This window comes from Podarcis cretensis (genome assembly GCF_951804945.1).
Source record: "Podarcis cretensis genome assembly, chromosome: 5".
Taxonomy (NCBI): Eukaryota; Metazoa; Chordata; class Lepidosauria; order Squamata; family Lacertidae; genus Podarcis; species Podarcis cretensis.
Window position 1 is genome coordinate 50,459,701 of NC_137174.1, and position 21,823 is coordinate 50,481,523.

The window sequence follows — 21,823 nt, forward strand, 5'->3', positions numbered from 1 at the left end:
GAGCACAAGAGGTCAATAGGACTTTCTCCCACACAAGCAGGCAGAGGATTGCAGCCTTTGTTCCTTTTGCTTTCCTCTAGGGTTCTCTGTAAATAAATCATACAGCACAGAGGACCAAAGAAGGCTCTTATCTTCCTTCATTACACCCCAGTTACTAAATTGTAGTGGCACAATAGCAAACAGTATTTTTTAAGAACTTGAGTAGGCCCAGCTCCAGATTTGGAAGGAGGTGGGATAGCTGTCTCATGTGGGTCTCAACACTGACCAGGGTCCCAGGGTCCCTGGAACCATTAGCCTCTTGTGTTGGTCACAGTCAGTTGTGGGATTACCTGACAACTATGGTTCTATAATGTTCTAGCCTTTCTTCTTGTGTTCAATCATTTACTGGCTCCCCCAGTGGTGGTGACAGAGTTGTTATAGGCCAGGAGCTGAGGAGTTCCTCAGCTCATAGTACATTATAGCACTGCAGCCACCAGCCCACAAAAGGAAGAAGGGGGAGACAGACAGCTCCAGCAGCACTGCTGAGGGTCCTAAGGAAAGCATCAGCTCTGACATTAATCCTGGTGGGACTTGCCAGTGTAGGCCCCAGGAAATGCCTTGGTATGCTGGGTGCTAACATTCGGCTGGTATTCCAGCATAGGTTTGCCACCTGTCCTAGAAAAATGGGATTGTCCCTTTTTTTGGACAAAAGTGTCCCCTGTCCCATTTGGATTTCAAAAGGGACAACTTTTCCCCCCATGTTCAAGCTCATCTTTGTTCTCCTCCTCCTTAAAACTGTGCAGGCAGAGGATATGTCCAGTGGGGAGGGAGGGGAGAGAGAGAGAGAGAGAGAGAGAGAGAGAGAGAGAGAGAGAGAGAGAGAGAGAGAGAGAGTTTGCATGGGCAGGGCAGAGCGTGGGTGCAGTTCAGTGGTTGGCATCGCCCACCCACCTCCCTTCCCTTACTCCCTGTCACTGTTGTTGCCACTACACACCCCAACCCTAGGAGCAGCGCCTCCCTTCCTTGACACCGTTGGGTGTGAGAAGGAGGCAGCCAGCCCAAATGGTGGCTGTGTCACTGTTTGTGCAGCTGACAAGGAGCCTGGCCCAGTATGAGTGACAACAAAGAGAAGAGAGAAGGTGTGACCTCCTCTCCCTCCCTTGCACCCTCCTTCCTTTCCTCTCGCTAGTGCTCCTCCTCAGCTGCTGCTGCCAGTCTACCATGGTGCAGGTCTGCCACCACTTGGTCCCCTCTGCCGCCCCAACCTGCCCTCTCCTCCTCCTTCCTCCTCTGCGCTTGAGCCTCTTCTGCCACCAGCATTGGCAAGAAGCTGGAGTTGTGACTGTGGGAGCTGGCCATCTACTCCTGGCCCCTGCCCACCTATGTGATTCGAGGGAAAGAGCAGGGCCAGCGTGGTGAGGGAGGCAAGAGGCAGAATGCGATGAACTCCCCTCCACAAAGTGGGCGAGGATTTGTTGTTATGAGAGAGTGTGTGCCCCAACCTCCCCCCTGACCTGTCCTGCATTTTGCCGGACCAAAGGTAGTAATCCTACTCCAGCATCATAACACTCCCACCCCCATCTGTCAGTTCTCTGCATCAGTAATAAGTGACTGGGTTTCTTAGCTGTGCTTTTCTCATAATTGTTACCATTGCAGAGTTGGTAGCTGTAGTTTATTAGCAGCTTCTATGGCAGGCATAGGCAAACTCGACCCTCCAGATGTTTTGGGACTACGACTCCCATCATCCCTAGCTAACAAGGGATGATGGGAGTTGTAGTCCCAAAACATCTGGAGGGTTGCGTTTGCCTATGCCTGTTCTATGGGCAAAACCTGATCTATGAACTGAAGCTCTTATTTTTTCCCCCTCTTCTAGTTGCTCTGTTCCTCAAGGCTTGGAAATATATTTTTTGTGGAGTTTCTCCATTTAACCACACTCTCATCTACACACAGATAAGAGATTTTCCTTCCATCATAAATCCCTCCCCTTTCTCTTTTCCCATTGTTTGCTTGGAAGCAGGGTTTTCACATGACCACTTGAGGGAAGCAGCATCTCTAAACAAACAAACAAACAAACAAACAAACAAACAAACAAACAGCTGTCTCTACCAGACAAAGTATTCTGTCTTTGAACTTGTATCTTTCCTCTCCTATATCTCTGCAAGCTTTTACTGTGGCAGGGAGTAAGGTGTTGCCTTGTAAAAAAGAATAACCACTGCCTACAGACAGAAAATATTTCTTTTCTACTTCTTCCTCTTCTCTGCAGCTCCATTCCCCCTGCTGTCTGTGTGCTTGTACCACTGCCTTCTGTAAAACAGCTACCGCCTAGATCACTAAATCTTATGTGAAGTTACCTTTTGTCTCCTGAACTGCTATTAATGACCATCTCTTATTCACCCACATGACACGTCTGCTCTCATCACTTTTACCCCTTTGACCCACCCCACCCCCTCCTCTTAGCGTCGTTACCATTTTACTATCGTCTTTGTGTTCCTCGAACAGGCAAAGCCATTAGTTTGCATGGCTTACTTAAGAGAGCATCTCTAGACAGAATCAAGCATTTTAATGCCTTACTAATTTTCCCCTTCAATTCTTCAACCTGACAGGCCTCACCATTACAGAGCAGGTTGCTCTGCTCTTTAGCAAAATGTCACTGTGTGACCACCCCCTTCCTTTTCACCATCTCTTGTTCTGAAGGCTGAACACTTTTCGCAAGCCAGAATTTGAGGAGCAGGAAAGAGTAACCAAGATGCAGAGGGCATGAGGCAAACCATACTGTAAATAAGCATTCTTCTTCCCTGTCTTACCACTTAACATGCTTATTCTCTCTCCCCCACCCCCCTTGATTAAAACAGAAAAAGCAACACTTCCTTCTGTTCATATGTTCTGTTTGACACTTTATGCCAGCGCAGCTTGTGAGGGCTTTTAAAAATTCACTGATCCCACTCTTTCTAATATTCTGCTGCTGTGGGTGATAGGAATCGAGGGGACAGAGAAAGGTGGAATAAGCAGGTGGGGTGGACACTCTATTGCAGGAGTGCTATCTTGAATAAAATATTGGGGGGCCCCAGGTAAGCCCCACCCTGCATAGTCAGTCAGATAACACAGTTTACACACACCATTTGAATGGCAATGCCCATCAACTGGCAGGGTGGGGGGCTGGCTCCTCAAATATTTTATTGAGAGGGCAAGACCCCATGGCCTCTAGGAGTTGGCTCCTATGCTCCTTTGGCATCAATGGAAATTTCCATTCCCCAACAAATAGCAGGTTGTCAGGACCACAGTGGAAGCCCAAAGAGGTAACTCAGAACAAAATAAACAACAAAGAAATGGGTTCCTCTATTTGTCAATAGAGAAACAGCACTGAAATGGATGCATTTAGCTTTGCTTCTAGTTTGGTCACAAGCATGCTGGAAACATTCTCTTTGGTATGGGGCCAGATAAGTGTAGAGGAAGATTATAATGCCACTCTCTTGCTCCTTTTGTTTTATACTGTCAGTTGAGACTATACAATAACCATCAACACAGAAAAGTCACAACATGGAGACTGTCCACAGCATTTACTTTCAATGTTTTAGATGACAAAATGACTCAAGATTGATTTACAGATTGATATGATTATACAAATATGTTTTCTAAAGCTCACCTTGTGGCAACATTTTTGTCAAAAGTCTGAGCACTGGACCAGGGGTAAGCCAACGTGGTGCCCTCCAGATGTGTGGCAATAAAATTCCCATCATTTCTGACTACTGGCACACTGGCTGAAGTAGATGGGGATTGGAATCCTCCACCTTCTGGAATGCACCTCATTGGCTACCTGTAATGGGATAAGGGGTTGCTTGTGCGTAAGCGCTAAAACGCTCCCAGTTTTGTAGTTAGTTTTAAACTCTCCCTAACCGGACAGCCATAAGTGGATGGCTGCCTTAATCACTGGCAGAATCCGTCAGTGGGCGTTTCCTGAATTTCTTCCAACATAAAAGTTATTTGACAGAAAGTCTCCTCCTTGATTCCCTGTGCGACAGCTTTCTGCGCAGAGTGGGCGTTCCAAGGGGAGGTCCTGAGCTCTCACCACTGGTCTCGCTTGAAGCGTCTCTGAGCCTCACCTCCGACGCTGTCTCCTCCTTCCCTCCTTCTTCAGCGGAAACTCTCCCTCTCCCCCTGCTGGTTCCCTCCTCAGCATCCGAGGGTCTCCCAGCATCTGAGAGCCTCTCCACCACCCTGAGCTCCGATGGCAGTTCCCTGACACTACCTGTGCACTAAGTTGATGGTGGGCCAAGGGCTCAGGTCTAAAGCAAGAGAGATGCTGGTGGTCTTGTAGGAATGCAGCTCTAGAGAACAGACTAGAGAAATGAAACCTTGTCAGGGGCATAGGCAATACTCTGTAAGGTACCTTGAAGTACCATCTGCTGGCTTTTACATGCCATCAGGCCTCCCCTTTGGTCTGCTTGCCTTCTGGAGAGACTGAGAAGGTAATTTTGGGCACGGTAGTGGAGTAGTGCCTTCTTCTGCAGAACATTGTCATAACCACTCTCCCCACACACCATCCATTGCATGGATGGTTCCTTTATAGCTTCCAATAGTCAGAAGCTGCTCTGCAGTAGCAGTCAGGCGCCTCCTCCTCTGAGGTGAATGTTTGAGTTAGATATTGGCATGATCCTGACAGTTTCCCCATCCAAAATGGTTAAGTAACTTCACCATAAAACTCCGACATCCATTGCCTATCAGAAATTTGAATGTAGGTCTCCACAAGGAAACTTCATTTTTAATGCTTGCCACATGGTATCAAGTTAGGAAAGCATCCTAAAGGACCACGGATTCTCAAACTATTTTTTTGGCTGAGGGGTAGATAAATCTATATTAACATAGATCCGTACCTGGAGGGTTGATTGATAGTAGCATTGGCCTTTCCATCCTATGATCTGTGGGAGGACTTCCCAAGGCCCAAAGGAAGCAACAGATCTTCCCCCCCAAGGGCAGAGAAAGAAGTCCAGCCTCAGAGAGGGATATCCCATGTTGGATTCCACCTCTCCAATGCTGTGGAAAGTTCTGAACCCTTTGTCCTACTGATGATGGACCTTTGATGTCAGTAGGGATAAAAATGGGTGAACCAGAGGAAGCCATGGATCTGAAGGACCCATCACCTTCTCAGCCTTCCACTACCTAGCCCTCCAAAACCAGGGAATAAACAATACCATTTCTAGCCCCAGAACTTATTCTCTCCCCCCCCCCTTTAAAAATGAAAGTAATATGCACAGTGAAAATGAAGGGGGAGCACAACCATGTTCCTCCAACTTCACTTTGGTCCAAGATGAGGAAGATGAACTGCTGGTTCTCACCTCCTGGCTCACCTTAGAATTGCCTCCTCTAGGAACAAGGAAGGCATGTCAGGATGAGAACTGTGTTGTCAACAACTGAGTATATACAGTATAACCCTTTGAAAAACCACCAGCTTTAAAATGTTTTTCCAAGAGCCGAGTCATCCAAGATGCAGATTGTAATCCTGTACATGTCTAGTCAGTACAGGAGTAAGCCCCACTGTGTATAGGCTTGCAGGCTTAATAGCTTTAAATATCTAAGACAAATAATAAAAGGGAGCCCATCTGTTCATGGACAAGCCATACTTAATAGCTTTCAGCAGAAGTGGCTCTTTTCATATTCTCAGAAGCACCACTTCAAGCAGTAGGAGGTTCTGGTGGCATGAAAGGTGTGCTTGTCTTAGTTCCACATGGTTCTTTTACATGCACATTTATATGGCTGCAGCACAGTAACCCAATTCTGTCTTTTCTTTTTCTTAGTCAGCACAGTATACAATAATCTCTCATGAGCCTGAATCTTGCAAGTTCTGTAGAGGTTTGGCAGACCTGTCACTTTCCTTACAATACAATGCATTCTCAGCTTGCATTCATTATTAGAGAAATATTATTTGTCCAAAGATTAGTCAGTCCCAGTGCTAAGCTTTAAAGTTAATTTGTAGTGATTTATCTAGGACAGATATCAGGACGTTACAAACAGCAAAAGTATACCCCCCCCCCCGCCTCTTGCAATTTGAGGCTTCCGGGAGAGAGTGGCAACATGCATAAGAAAATGAGCAATGCTTCCTCTCCAAAACCAGCCTTGCTTCTCCTAAGAGCAGTGGCTATCAAGGGGGAAAAAACCAGATCCTGTCTCACCATGAAATAACAGGAAGTAATTGTTCCGGGCATTATTATTATTAATTAGATTTGTATACAGCTCTACATCAGAAGATCACAGGGAGGTTCACAACATAAAAATAGAAAATGAGAATACAAAATACATAATAAAACAAAAACAAACCAATAAAATTTCTCACAAGCACATTTCAAAGGTCATAGAATGTTAATCAGCCTAAGCCCTGGTTACAGAAAAATGTTTTCATCTGCTGCCTAAATATACTCAACAGATGTGCCAGGTGAGCCTCTCTTGGGGTAGCATTCCACAAACGGGGAGCCACCACAGAAAAGGCCCATTCTTGTGGAAAAGTCCAGCAAGGCAGGGAGCAGGTCTTCCAGGAATCACAACCAGTATGGCCTCCAACTTCTTCATCAGCCTCAGTTTTTGTAGCTGAAGTCAGTCAGCCCACCTCACCCACCCTGGCCAAACAGAAAAGGCCTGCACTGCAAGGAGCAGATCTTCCAGGACTCACTGCCAATATGGGCATCCATTTTCTTTTTTTAATATATTTTTAATTAAAATTTTTCGCATTACAATAAATAACAGCTGCAAGGACTACAAACAAAACAAGTAGAATACAGAGTCCTCTCCCAGAGGCAATTCTTATCCCCCACCATCTATAGGGTATCAATCCATCCCCGCTCTCACCTGGGATCCCTCCTTTTTCCTCCCAGTCTCTCAACCTGGGAGAAGAACATATCCCTGCCTCCCATCTCTAAGAACTATCTATTACCTCCATGAATACTTAACCTCTGGAGCTTAACAAAGCCCCCAAACATAAGACTCCAAAGAAAAAAGGAACAAGAAGAAAAAAGGAAAGAGAAAGAGAACAAATAAGAAAAAACAAAAAAGGACAAAGGGGGGGGGAAACATTAGGGATAGAGAAAAGGGGCTTCTGATTTTCTGTCTGCCAGTTACATTTAAAAAAGATTATTTAAGACATTCAGTGCATGTTAATATCCATCTTCTCCATTTTCTATTACACAATATTTCTTTTAAGTCAAAGTGTCTCAGAATCATTCATTTCTTTTTCCCATGAAAAGTCCAAGAGGGATTCCCAAGTTGCTGTTGTTATTATTGGTGCTTAATTTTACCTCCATTAATTCCCACCACCATTCCTCCGTATTGGGTAATAATAAATTCTGTCCATATTATGCGCATCCACTTATAATGTTCCTGCTCCAATGCTATGTCAGAATGAGCAATCATCAGCTGGATTTCTTGCTTGGAAAAAGTCCAAGATCAGCACAGAAGGAAGACAATAACAAAGAGAAGGGGACATGGAGAGAAATAGGTTCTGAAGGGGCAAGCAGGCACTGTCAATACAGATGCCTTGAGTACATGTTAACACAAGTGTGTGAATTGCTAACTTGTACAGGGAGAGCTGGATCACACCATTCAGCCTCATTCCTGGCATTTCACAGCTGCCAGCCCTGCCCTCAATATACATGCATTAAGCATGGACATCTGCAAAGGGGAAAACTGTGCACATAAGGGTGTATGAGCATATATGTCCACTTGATGGGAAAGCCATGCTATCGGAGTTACCAATTGTATAGAGACCTACATGTGTAGGTTTGCCCTTTGCAGACACCCAGTCTCAATAAGTATACAGTGGGACTGGCAAGACATGCAGCTTTGGGGGCAAGTTGTGCAAGAGGTTCAATCCCACTCCTTCTTCAGGCATAGGGTTAACACATGCATAGGACAAGCGCCATACATGCATCCTAGCCCCATATGGGCCTGAAAGTGCCAGATAAGAGTGCCCCAATATTTGGTATGATCAGTGGCGTAGCGTGACCTGGGGCAAGGCAAGTAATTTGCGCCCCCTAACCCTGGATTTGCGCCCCCTAACCCTATCCCTAACCCTAACCCCCAGATGTTGCGCCCGGTGCGGCTGGCACCCCCTGCACCCCCCACGCTACGCCACTGGGTATGATGTCTAATACCAGTGTTCCCAAATTACATGGGATGGAATCCAAGGTCGTGCTCAGGTCAACATTCTGTCAATGCAAGGATTTCTCCTTGTAAAATGGAAAGTTCTTCTCTTCTCCCTCTGCCCCCCCCCCAATCTGTTCTAGGGGTTCCCACTAGAGCAGATTTGTGGATGGCACGTATGGGGAAGAGGAGGTCAGTCCCATTGTGTGAGTGTAAATTATTTAAATTTAATACCACCCAAAACAACCAGCTTTCTTGTCCAGAAGAGTTACCATTTCCATTCTTCTAGGTCACACAAAGGCTTATTCTCTGTGAAGTAAACATCATCCACAATCCTGTCCATCTAAGACTTCTCCTTTGTAAGTAAGCAGTTTGGAAGGATTTATAAGTGCGCATATGAACTCCTGAATATCCTTTTCCATGCTGGAAAAGGGCAGAGGAGCTCATCCTAAAGAGTTGGTGAGGTTTAGATCATTATTTTAATAAGTGACAGCGATGAGAGTATACTACTGTATTTCTAGCACTAGCTCTATTGTCTGTTGCAAGGAAGTACCAGTCAAGGAGGAAATTTTATTTAGTGCTACATTTGGTAGAACACTAATACCATACGGAAAACAGGTATTAAAATATGCTTATTCAAGAGTCCTTTTTATGCACCTTATAAATATTGCTGACATGAAGATAATTAAATGGAGAACAGAAATTCATGACTGGTTCTAGAATAAAAAACAATGGATTTAATCGAGACCTTGGCTTCATGAATTAATAGGAACTTGCCACTGGTTGATGTGCAGGTAAGACAGTAGTTGCAAAAAAAACCACAAAAAAACAACCCAAAAATATGTAAAGTGGTTATATATTTTATTAGAACAACTTTCACTGGTGAAAGCTTTGCAGTCACCAAGAAGTCTTCCTCAGGCAGAACTGAAAGCTAATTCTCAGCACTATAAGGATTTGTTACTTTTATTTTGAGAGGGCTTTTTAGAGCCAGTGTTGTGTAGTGGTTAGAGTGTTGGATTGGGATCTGGGAGACAAGGGTCACCCTCACTCAGCCTAGGGTTGTTGCGAGGATAAATTGGGGAGGGAAGGGGGAGAACCATGTATGCCACCCTGAGCTCCTTGGAATAAAGGTGAGATATAAATGTAATAAACAAAGGAAAAATAATAATAACATGCTCTTATTATTTAAGCCAAACAGTGTGATTGTCTCCGCTATATCATTTTCTGTTTCCTGCTTTCCAGGGTTTTTCATACATGCAGTATTTCTGCAGCTCTTAAATGTGCTATTTGTCAAAGCGGGCTCTCTCCAGATGTTACGTGTTTTGCTGTGTGGGACTCCTTCCTCATCTGATATGTTCTCCTAGGAGAACAGAATAGTGGTGCAGTTGTTTGAAAGCCAGTGCTCAAAGATCAGGAAAAGACCTCTTTCTGAAGCACTAGTATGTGTATAGGTGATCACTCTGAACCCTTTTGACTTCATGCCTTTAGCTATAAAACTGATGGTTGAAATATCCAACTTAAAGGATTCTGCAAGAATTGGCACTTTTTGTAGTGATTGTCACTACAGCATAGTGCAGTTAGACAGCTCTGAAGAAGGGAGGCAGCATACTGTTCTACTTAAATACGCAAGCTGCCTACTGGAGTATTGAACTCATGTTCAATTTTACATTCCCCAGTTCTCGGAGTCAGGTGGCAAAAGAAGCACCTGTCCTATTTTTCAAGTGTTGGATCCTACTTTTACCATTAAACACAAACTGTTGTATGGGATTCCATGACTAAACCTAAATATTAAGATTTCTGTAAAGTTTTGGCAAATCTAAAACGTGCAGCAAATGTCCCACTCCTCCATTTGGGGAATTGTCTGTACAAAGCTCCATCTCGTCACAGTTTCATGCAGAATTATAGACAGACCGCAGTTATTTAATTAATTTGCTGCCAACCTATTTTGGAAATTGATGGCACCAGTTCAAATGCTATAATTTAAATCCAGACTTGTTGCTTAACAACATCTACGGATATTTTCCCCCAAGATGTTTTCTCATTTGCTCAACATGTACTTTTCATCTACATGCAAATTTTTAATGACAGTTTTATGACAGCTGTAAATCAAGCCTAGTTTCAGCTTTAAGCTCAGGATCAGTTCTGACCTGAAGAAGAGTTGATGCAAGCTCCTATAAGAGAGCTATGAAAGGCTGGTGTACCTTTAATTGTGATGTGACAAGCAAAATATTTTGCAGGTGACCCGTGTCCCCATTGCCTGCATCTCTTTGTCAAACAACAGTTAAAAGCATAAAAGCCCTGTAAAAAAAAAAGTTGGCAGACTGGAAGCAGAACTCAGATGCCCTGCAGCTGTATATAATACAACTGTTTTGTATGCATAAATTAATAGGTGAGGTGTTTCACATGAAGCTAAACATGATATTTTGCTAATTAATAGCCCATGGAGAGCCCTGCTGGATCAGAAAAAGGGCCCATCTTGTTTCCAATAGTATCTACCCAGACACCTCTGGAAATCCCATACACAAGAAATGATGACTAACTCTCTCCCCCCCCACCACCACCTTCTATGTCTTCAGGAACTGGTATTCAGAAGTATCTGGCCTACGAAAATGGAGGGTATCTTTCATAACTTAAGACATATCCACCATGAATCTGTCTAATCCCCTTTTAAGTCACCACACATTTTTTGTCTATGAAGTTCACAGATTAAATATGCTTTGTGTGAAGACATACTTTTTGATGTGGCATGTGTTGAATCTACTGCTTATTTTATGAGCAACTCAAATTTCCTGTATTATGAGAGAGGATGAAACATTTTTCTCTATCCATTTTCTCCACACTGTGCATACTGTTATAAACCTCAGCCATGTCTTCCTTTAAGTAACCTAAACTAAAAAGCCCCCACTGTAGTCTTTCATTGTATGGAAAGAGACCAAACCTCTTGATCATTTTGGTTCCCCCACCCACCCGCTTTTTTACACCTCTTTTCCAGGTCTTTGATGTCCTTTTTTTGAGATGTGGAAACCAGAACTGTGCACAAGATTCCAAACTGCTGTAAATCAAGCTGGTGTTAAAGGCACAGCTGCTAAGGGCTGGCTGAAAAGTTGTCAGCTCCTAGTCAAGTCTCCAGATCTGCAGGAACTGACATTTTCCCTCGTGGAAATAGCTGAGGATACATGTCAGCTCATATTGCCCTCTGGAGTTAACATGTTAAAATATTGATTAAGGGAATGTCAGAAACTCTTTACAAATATTTACAGGAGGTAGAAAGAACATAATCTTTTTTGACAAAAAAATAAAAATAAAAGACGAACAACTTTGGCTACAGAAGGGTCCAAACAAATGAAATTTATGAAAAGCAACCTACAATGCTGGTACTTATTCTGAGATGGCAGAGCAATAGGTCACACAGCTAATTACACTAAGAGGCCAGGAGGTCATGTAACATGATTAATAACTGGCAGGTATTAGCGCCTGTCAGAATTGTAAGATTTGAGGAGATGAGGCAGAACAGGTAAAAAAGTGAAGTACAAAAAAGAAACCTTTCATTCGCCTTGCTTCTGTCACAAAGCATTGTCATGCATTTTGTGCCAGAGTAGCACAATACAGCATTCAGGAAAATGCAACAGCACATCAGAAAAATCACGATTAAAGGAAGTGTCTGGTCCTAATACTAGCTGTGATGTTCTCCTTTCTCTGAGACTGCAGCAAATAAAAACGTGCTGTTTTGTGCAATAACAAGATAGACAAAGAACAGAGTGGTTGGAATGTCTCTCCCCCCCTCCCCAATTCTTAAATTGCTCTGAGCTGGATGGATAAGTGCCCTGTAAGATCAGAGCATATATTCCCCAAGGACAGAAAATGGTGACCCTTGAATAAATGCCAAGTCATGTACTGGGACAATTTTTCTCAACAAACAAAAAAAATATTGCAGCATTTTAAAAATACAGATCTTTATAGAGAACCCTATGATGTTCTGGTGTTTGTATATAATATTATATATACACATATACTAAAGTAGTTAAGGTATACTGTTATTATGGCAAGTATAATAGCAGAATTATGGTAATGTGAGATGGGGAGAGCATGAGAGGTAGGTAATGAATGGCTGAGAGTTTGAAGGTGAGTAGTGAGAGAGTTGAGGGTCAGCCTGCGTCAGGAGTTCAGAAGATAGAGTGGAGTGTGGAGAGTGGAGTGTGACAGTGGTGGAAGGGAAGCAGGGTTGATTAGTATTATAGGAACAGCCGTATGGTAGCCACTGTTATGACTGCAATAAGGTAATAAATAAGAAACCGGAATCTTTGAAACCATATGCTTATGTACAGAGTTATGTTAAAAACTGTGTTTATTTTTTAATAAATCAGTTGTATTACACCACATACCTTATCCTTGGCTACTTTAGGGATGAAGTGTTCCAATAAGGGTTATCTTTGGTGGCAGTGGAGATAAAGGGGGCATTGAGTGAAATTCCCAGTAAAGACCCAACACACAGCTTGAATAAAATGGAAAGGTAGTTCAGGGGAGTGTGGGAAGTGCCAGAGTACCTCAGGGTAAAAGGCATATAGAATCAGAGAATTGTAGAGTTGGAAGGGACCCCAATGGCCATTTATCCAACCCCCTGCAATGCAGGAATCTCAACTAAAGCTTCCACAGGCAGAAAGGGGTTAAGATTGATTCATATTATTTCCCACTTTTCACTCCTAGATTACCTTTAAGCAAAAAATTATCTTGTTTCCCTTCATGAGTTACAGTTGCTCTAAAAACTTCATGGACCTCTCCTATCCAATTGTGTCCTTCTAGGGCTTGCCCTTTGTGTGGCAAAGTCACACAATTTAAATTTAAAGCGGTTCAACCTTTTTTACTTTCAGCAAGTAATTTCCACATCAATTTGTCTGCCATGGAAGCCTAGAGGTGATGTTCTAGGGCTTGTTTTAGAGCACAGGTGGGGAAACTTTGCCTCTCAAGATATTACTGAACTACAACTCCCATCAACACTAGCCAGCATGTCCAATTATTAAAGATGGGAATTGTAGTTGAACAGTATCTGGAAGGCCAAAGACTCCCCTGACCTTGTTCTATAGCTAACATAACACTAAAAAGATAATAGAGTAATGGTGGTGTCATGCAACTGCTACTGAGGAGTGTGTTCTGTAAATTGGGTACCATGACAGAAAAGGCTCAGTCTCTGATCTGCACTTGCCAAACACATGTAGTGTGTTGAACCTTAACAGTACCTCACCTTTCTCTTATCTACATCCTACAGTGGAACGAAAGGATGAAACTGCTAAGAAATCAAACATGTAAACTTTAAGGATTAGGCTCTCCATTCTCTACACAGAATAGCATTCAGAGATGGTTCATAGGACTGAACTGGGATACACTGAAAAAGGAGGTTTCAAGAATGTGTATCATTTATTGAACTCCACTTCTGGTTTTTTATCATTCACACCTTCCACAAACTTTACCTCCAGTTGATAAAATGGCCTTTGAAGATTATTATCATGCTGTTTTATGGGATCTGAATAAAGAAACAAACAGGAAGCTTAATTTATGATGGATGTGTCCCTCAAACCTTTTAGAGCTTTTCTGCTTGATTAAAAATTCCTTGTTCCTCTTCACTGAATTGTTTAGAGGATTCCACCCCCCGTTTCACAGTCTCTACCCTGATTAAAACAAATTATTATCAAAGATCCCCCCACTGAATGAGGAATCATTAATTGAGGAACATGCAATGTTCCTTAATTACCTTTAGAACAGTTGGAGAACAAATAATCTTGGGTTTCTAAGGGACAGGCGTGCATCATGCATTGTGGCCTCATTCTCAGTGTTTGCTGGAAGGAAACTCTATTTTCAAATACTTTGGGGGAATATCTCTACAAGCCTCAGTAAACACATTGTAAATTGTTGTTTTTTCTAAAGTGTGTGTGTATAGGGGGGATAGCATACTATTAGGTGAGTAGCTGTAATAGATGTCTCAGATAATTAATAGGGTTGCCATATGTCCTCTTTTTCCGGACACGTCCTCTTTTTCCATAATGAGAGCCATCATAGAGATCCATAGTTAAAAGTAGAAGTCAGCAAATGTGTCCTCTTTTTTTGCTCTTCAAAATATAGCAACCCTAAATTAGAATGATAATAGCTGTTCATTTGTTTTACAAGGGCCAACATTAGTTAAGAAATCAAGTGTGTATTAGTGATCTTATTCTGGAAACAATATAGAAATGTCAGAAATATGGCAAATGTTAGCATTTACTGGTGAGATGTTAAGAGATACTAAGTCAGGACAGCATGACTAATCAGAAGGCCGAATTGAATAATAACCAAGAATACAGAACCTTGCCAGAGCTTGGGAAGACTTTGTTGCTAGAGCAAGCCTCAGCTGGAACATACCGTACATCTTCCTGCCTAGAAGGACCCAACAGTCAGCCTGGGTGAGCAGAGTCAATCCAAAAGGTTCATATGTGAAAAGGCTGTTGGCTGAAGTACTGTGAATCACCCCAAGGGACAGTCACATACAAATCCAGCAGTTTCTTATAGGCCTTTATGGAAATGTACACACCCCACTTCCTGACTGCACCCAACTTTATGGCCCACTTCACAGTCTTCTAGAAACAGCAGGGAGTGGCAAAGAATAGAATAGGATGCACCATTCTCTGTAATTTAAGCACTACGCCAGTCTCTCTTTCTACATGGCCAGCATGTTGTGATCCACATGTGCCAAGCTGGGTGAGGACAGAGAAAGCTAGCTTATTTAACTTTTAGAAGAGAAAAAGCTCACTGAACTCTTTCCTTAAATATAGGAGTGCCCATGAAAGAATGGGTCACAACCCAGTTTTCTGATATTTGTCATACTATATTGGCAAGATACACGCTACTATTGTAATTTTAAAACTTTAATAAAATCTAATATAATGTTCTATTTACATTAAGTTTAGCTATAGAAGGAAGATGACAAAATGTTAGGGAGAGATCTGTGGAGAATAGGGTGATCAGATGCAAAATATAAGTAATTATTATTATTATTATTATTATTATTATTATTATTATTATTATTATTATTTATTTGTACCCTGCCCATCTGGCTGGGTTTCCCCAGCCACTCTGGGCGGCTTCCACAAAGACCAAAAATACACTAAAATGTCACACATTAAAAAGTTCCCTGAACAATTGTCAGGAAAGCATTGTTTAATGTCTGGACAAGATATAAGGACTTATTTGAAAATAAAACCCCAAGGTGGTTGTCACCGATGGAAGCGAAGGCTCAGAAAAAGCTCAATATGGAGGCCAAATGGCCGAAATATTGGGAAATTTTAGAACAAGAGGGAGATAAATTAAAATTGCAGAGCTTTGAAAAATTAAGAAACAAAGTGTGAGATTGGCTTCATTATTATCAAATAATGGAGGCATACAACGTGGACAAGAAAATTGGCTTCCAGGTGGAAAAATCAAAATTGGAAACAGAACTGTTAGATCCCAAAACTAAGATTCTGTCAAGAATGTATAACTTGCTGTTGAAATGGAATACTCAGGATGAAACGGTGAAATCTGCTATGATTAAATGGGCACAAGATGTGGGTCACAACATTATGCTGGCTGACTGGGAACAGTTATGGACCACTGGTATGAAGTTTACGGCATGTAATGCCTTAAGAGAGAATATTATGAAAATGATATACAGGTGGTACATGACACCGGTCAAGCTTGCAAAAATATATCATTTGCCTGATAATAAATGCTGGAAATGCAAAGAGTTTGAAGGTACATTCTTTCACCTTTGGTGGACGTGCCCAAGGATTAAGGCTTTCTGGGAGATGATTTATAACGAAATGAAAAAGGTATTTAAATATACCTTCCTGAAGAAACCAGAGGCCTTTCTTCTGGGCATGGTCGGCCAATTGGTGCCAAAGAAGGACAGAATTTTTTTTATGTATGCAACAACAGCAGCAAGAATACTCATCGCAAAGTACTGGAAGACACAAGATCTACCCACCAGGGAAGAATGGCAGATGAAGGTGATGGAGTACATGGAATTGGCGGAAATGACTGGCAGAATCCGAGACCAGGGAGAAGAGTCAGTAGAAGAAGATTGGAAGAAATTTAAAGATTATTTACAGAAACATTGTAAAATTAAGGAATGTTAGAAGGATGCTGGAATGAAGTTTTGTGGTTTAGCAGTAATGTTATAGAAATAAGAAAAATCGGATTATGAATAGGTGAGAATGTAAAGTCACAACGTATTAAGATGAATTATTAAGATAAAAGTAAAGATGGAAAGGATTTGCTGAAATTGCTAATTGAATTAGAATACAAAAAGGGGAGGTGTGAAGAGGTCAGGGAAACAAGTAAATGAAAGACAAGACATGGAAAAATTGAAATGTTTTCAATTGTTTTTTATTTTTCTGTATTTTTTATATTTTTTTTCTTTCTCATTTCTGTAACTTTTTTTGAAACTTTAATAAATATTATTTTTTAAAAAATAAAAAAATAAAAAGTTCCCTGAACAGGGCTGCCTTAAGATGTCTTCTGAATGTCAGGTACTGTAGTTGTTTATCTCTCTGACATCTGATGGGAGAGCGTTCCACAGGGTGGGTGCCACTACCGAGAAGGCCCTCTGCCTGGTTCCCTGTAGCTTTGCTTCTCGCAATGAGGGAACCGCCAGAAGGCCCTCAGCGCTGGACTTCACCGTCCAGGCAGAATGATGGGGTGGAGAAGCTCCTTCAGGTATACTGGGCCGAGGCCATTTAGGGTTTTAAAGGTCAACACCAACACTTTGAATTGTGCTCGGAAACGTACTGGGAGCCAATGTAGGTCTTCCAAGACCAGTGTTATGTGGTCTCGGCGGCCGCCCCCAGTCACCAGTCTAGCTGCTGCATTCTGGATTAGTTGTAATTTCCAGGTCACCTTCAAAGGTAGCAACCATCTGAATTTGTGTTTGTCCACTTGGTACAAGAAGATAACTGCGCTTAACCCTCTATCATTTCACATTTCAGTAATTGCAGCTTCCAGATTCTGGTTAGCTTTGCAGAATATGGCAGATCTTGCTCTTCCTGGTATGAGAACTTCACATTATCACAGCCCAATATGTTAGTTCTTTACATTATGTGTCCTCCTTGAATGAAAAATATAAATGACACTCTTCTCATAAAAGCAAAATTTCTAGGTATGGGATGGCAAAGCAATTTTCCTTCTGTTCATTTTGGAGTTGTAAGTTTAATACCTTGATGGGCTTACATTGCCTTTACAGTAAAGCTGTTTGTTTCTGCTGAAATATAAATATTTTAAAGATAATGGGTGCCCGACTTCAACTTAAATAGCTGTTGATGGTAAATCGCTCAAGCAGGTCTCCCTAGAGGATGAGAATTGCTGATGTTTGCCTATACCGTATACTCATGCAAACACATGCAAAATAAACATAATGAATGGGTGGAATTCAATGCCACTCTATTATGAACTTGTTGTCTGTGCAAGCATTTCAGCTTGCCAGATAGAACAATCCCCCCTCTTTCCCCACCATGTGCTGTTTTGGGAGTTCTTCAGACCTGCCCAGAGCCAAATTCAGGGCTTGTAGAGGTGGGAGTGGGGGTTCCCCATAGCAAAAGCAGAAGCCCTTGTTCAAGGCTTCCGCTGAAGGGGATCCTTGGCGAGTCCTGTCCAATATTCTCCCCACAGCTCTAGTGGTGCTAACCAATCTTGAGCAAAATGCTTTGCCTGCATAAACCAGTAAGACCTCTGTATAATGTTCACATTTCAAACAAACCCAACATTACCTAAGATGAAAGAACGTTCAATTGCCTTTTTTATTAGATGCAAAAAACACTTACGAAAATGGGCTTGTACTTGCGTTGTTGATTCCTGCTCATTTACAGTATTGTGATTCATGTGATAATTGCCAAATGGAAAAGTAACCATAAGGTAATTTTGCAGTAACTTTGAGCCACAATTTTTGGACAATCTACACACTTGATGAGACAAGCACTCAACCATGCCCAGGAAAATGATTTCCACTGTGTGTGAAAGCGCTCTTACCATGTGCGTATAAATTGTGCTTTGCGTCTTTTAGATTTCACAAACAAGGTGACCCAAAACTGCAGTGCCAAAAATGAGAGGCCCTTCTAAAAACACTCTGCTGAGTGACTAAAAAAAGAGTTTAAAAGTAACATTCAATTGCCTAATAAAATAGCGACATTATCAGAAGAGTATTTCCAGGGGATTTGCACAAAGAATTAATTTTGCCCATTTTCCTGAATGTGTGTGCTCCTTTGATAGGTCTGGCTAAGCTATAGTGAAAGGTCAATGGGTAGTCTAATAAATGAGGTCAAGACGGCTGCATGGCAGTCAGAATGCAGTAGTTTATTATTTCCCGGGGGGGGGGGAACCCTCATCTTCAATACAGTTGTCAGAATGGAGTATTTATTAGCCATTGTAGCTGAGGGAGACATGGACATTTATGTAAGTAGATTGATTGCTGGACCTGTAGCCAAGGCTCAGTGTAGATGACAATTATTTTCTTCTCACTTATTCTACAACAGCCCAGCAAGGCAGATTGCTAACATTTCACTGTTGCACACAGAGAGCTCATGGACAGGGATATCAACAAGCATCAACTAAGAGAGAATGGCAAATCTTGACCTCAGACTTCCAGCTCCCTCCTATCCCTTGAATTCTCACAGACAACACATACCCTTTCTCAAGAGAAGTTTGATAAGATGGAGGCAGGTGGGAGGTATGGCCAATTCCATTTGGATTCCTCCTGCCATGCCTGAGGAGCAGCTGGATGGTACGTGTGCAGTCAGATGTGAAGAACAATCAAACAAGTGTCTCTTTTTTTGGAGAAATAAATAGGGAGGGAGACAGAATGCAGCTGCTCTGTATTGACTAACTGGTCACAACAAAAAGAGCCAGACAAAAATGCAACAATCCAAGGATATTGTTGATTATAATTTCTTCTTTTTTCAAAGTATTCATAGCTATAGTTCCCCAACAAAATTTGGGTAACAGCTCTTCCTCAAATAGCTTATATACCTCATTTGTGTGTCCACAGACACTCACACCTCCTAGGAAGGTGGGTATATTTCCTGTATTCCTTACTATTTTGGACATAGCCCCGTGTGTGGCCACAGAACATAGAGAGCAGCAGTAAAGTGCCAGTGCCGTATGGTGGTTGGTGGCCATGGGAACTAGTGAGGCAGAAGACCAATGAGCCCAAACAGTAGGTGAAGCCAGAGTCAATAAAGGCAGAGCCAACACATTCTAGTTTTGCCTCCATCCTCTTCCCTGCTAAATTCTACAAGGGCAACACTCAGACTAAGGAGGATGAAGCTGACAGCCAGTGCCACGCTCTGGAATGGTTGTAAGTAGGAAGGTAGGCAGGTGGCGGCTGGCTGAAGGCAGATTGAGGTTGGGGGGCAACACCCCATTTGCCCTAATGGACCAGCCTGAACAGGATTACACAAACTGTAAAGTATGCAACACCCTGACTGCCAGGAGCTCTACACACACACACACACACACACACACACACACACACACACACACCAGTATCCCTGATTTTTTGGCTCTGGACCTGTTTCTAAGTGAATCTTCCAGGTTTGCATGCCATTTTTAGGGTGTTCAGTCACAATTAGGAGGAAGGAATGGGCAGGCCTATAGACTACAATAACAGAAAATGCTTAGAACACTACCTTCACAAATGCTGCCTATTGTAACGCAACGTGTTTCATTAAATGAAACAACAAACACATTCTTAGTTGCAAATGGAAAATCCATCAGACAATAACTTGAATTCTGGCCAGTAACTTACAGGCATAATACTTCCTCTTGTTCTGTTTGCAGCTGAATGGACAATAGCAATTGCCTGGCTATTTCAATTAGCTGAGCTGCTCAGCAGTTTTTATTAAAGATCACCTGAATGCCTCAGTGTACTCCGCTGTGCCATGGCCTTGCATGATATAACGTATGTGGTGGGTCTGCAGGCTGATGGATGCTCTGGATAAAACCAGAAGGAGACTGACATAAATCCCAGGCCCACCAGAGTCTAGCTTAATTGGACAGACTCAAGAATACTGAATAAAATATATCTGGTAATTTGAGAGTCGCTGGATTTAAAACACAACATTGCCATATTATGGGATAGAGAAGAGACCAATGCGACCTACACATCATCATATCATTTTACTTCACTGTAATGAATCTGGATAAAATTCCTACATCCTCATTAGTTACAATTACTAGAATGAATTAGAATCCCAAGAGCATGCACTGAAAGGATAGGAATCAATCCACCCTTTTACCTTGTTCAACCACCCCAATCTTGTAAAACAGGATGGTGAAATTGTTAACTAATCCACATTAAAAGATCCTGAATGTATGTCCCTATCCTGTGTAATTGGGGGGTTTTGCATACTTTTTTGTAGAGCAGTGTACAGCTTGCTGCTTGTATTCTCTCAAAGGAGAATTCAGGGATGCTGCATTTTCCTGGCATTCAAATCATAGTATATCACACTGATAAAATAAGCCTCAGTTGTGTTTGTTGTTAAGTGTTGGAAGCTATAGGCTTTTGTTTGCGATAGTGGTTGTGCCTTTGACATTATAGTTAATGAGCCACAGATAGTGTAACTCAGCAGTAAATGCCACTGAGTGCAATGGGACATGTGCTCAGGTATCTGTGCGTAGGATTGCAGAACTTGCCCCATGCTCTTGCAATTTTGTGCACTTTTATAAAGTTTTTAGTTAATTTTGCATTGTTTAATTTATATTATGTCTACTGTACAGAAGAACTCTAATGCCTCTTCATTCATAGGAACATGGGAAGCTGCCTTCTATCGAGTCAGACCATTGGTCCATTCAGCTCAGTATTGTCTCTGCACCAGGAATGAGGGACCCATAACCCTCCAGATATTGTTGGTTTTCAACTCCCATTAGCCTGATGAGAGTTATAGTCCAACAATATCTGGAAGGTCACAGGTCACACTCTTTAGCTACACTGACTGGCAGAGATTTTCCACTCCCCCTGCCAGAGTCTTCCCCCGTATCTCCCTGGAAATGGTAGAGACTGTGCCCCTTTCTGTAGATGATGTATTCATTCATTCATTCATTCATTCATTCACTCACTCACTCACTTATTTTATAAAATTTGTACACTGCAGTACCCTACGCAGCAGTACCCTACACAGTCCTTCCCTACTGCTGTCTTTCGAAGTAGAAAAGTGGCAAACACCAGCTCATCTCTTTCTACAACTGAATTTAGTCCTTCAAAAAATCCTGGAACTCCAAAATCTTAAAAGCGAGAAGAACAGGCCTTTTCTATGGTGGCTCCGCATTTGTGGAATGCCCTTCTCAGGGAGGCTCACCTGGTGCTTTCATTACAAAGAAGCTGCCTTACCTGCCAGCTCTCAGCCAATATATGGTATCTCTGTCCCCCTTCATCAAATCACTCAGTGTGACTTGGGAGTCATAGAATCATAGAATTGTAGTGTTGGAAGGGACCCCGAGTCATCTAGTCTAACCCCCTGCAATGCAGGAATATCAGCTAAAGCATCCATGACAGATGGCCATCCAATCTCTGCTTAATAACCTCCAGTGATGGAGAGTCCACGACCACTGTTCCACTGTTGAACTGCTCTTACTATCAGAAAGTTCTTTCTGATGTTTAGTTGGAATCTCCGTTCTTGTAACCTGAAGCCATTGGTTTGAGTCCTACCCTTCATAGCAGGAGACA

The 21,823-nt window shown here is 42.2% G+C and overlaps 1 protein-coding gene across 4 annotated transcripts in view; it reads left to right on the top strand.

Moving 5' to 3' along the window:
* The window catches only part of LOC307216462 (uncharacterized protein), a 96,510-nt gene that overhangs the window by 35,948 nt on the left and 38,739 nt on the right, over positions 1 to 21,823 (top strand). The window contains exon 3 of one of the 4 annotated variants that reach the window (XM_079976792.1): positions 8,396 to 8,465. The exons of the other annotated variants lie outside the window; for them this stretch is intronic. Within the exon in view, the coding sequence (XP_079832918.1) occupies positions 8,396 to 8,465 (70 nt within the window). The remainder of the gene's footprint in view (positions 1 to 8,395; positions 8,466 to 21,823) is intronic. 4 annotated transcript variants of the gene reach the window in all.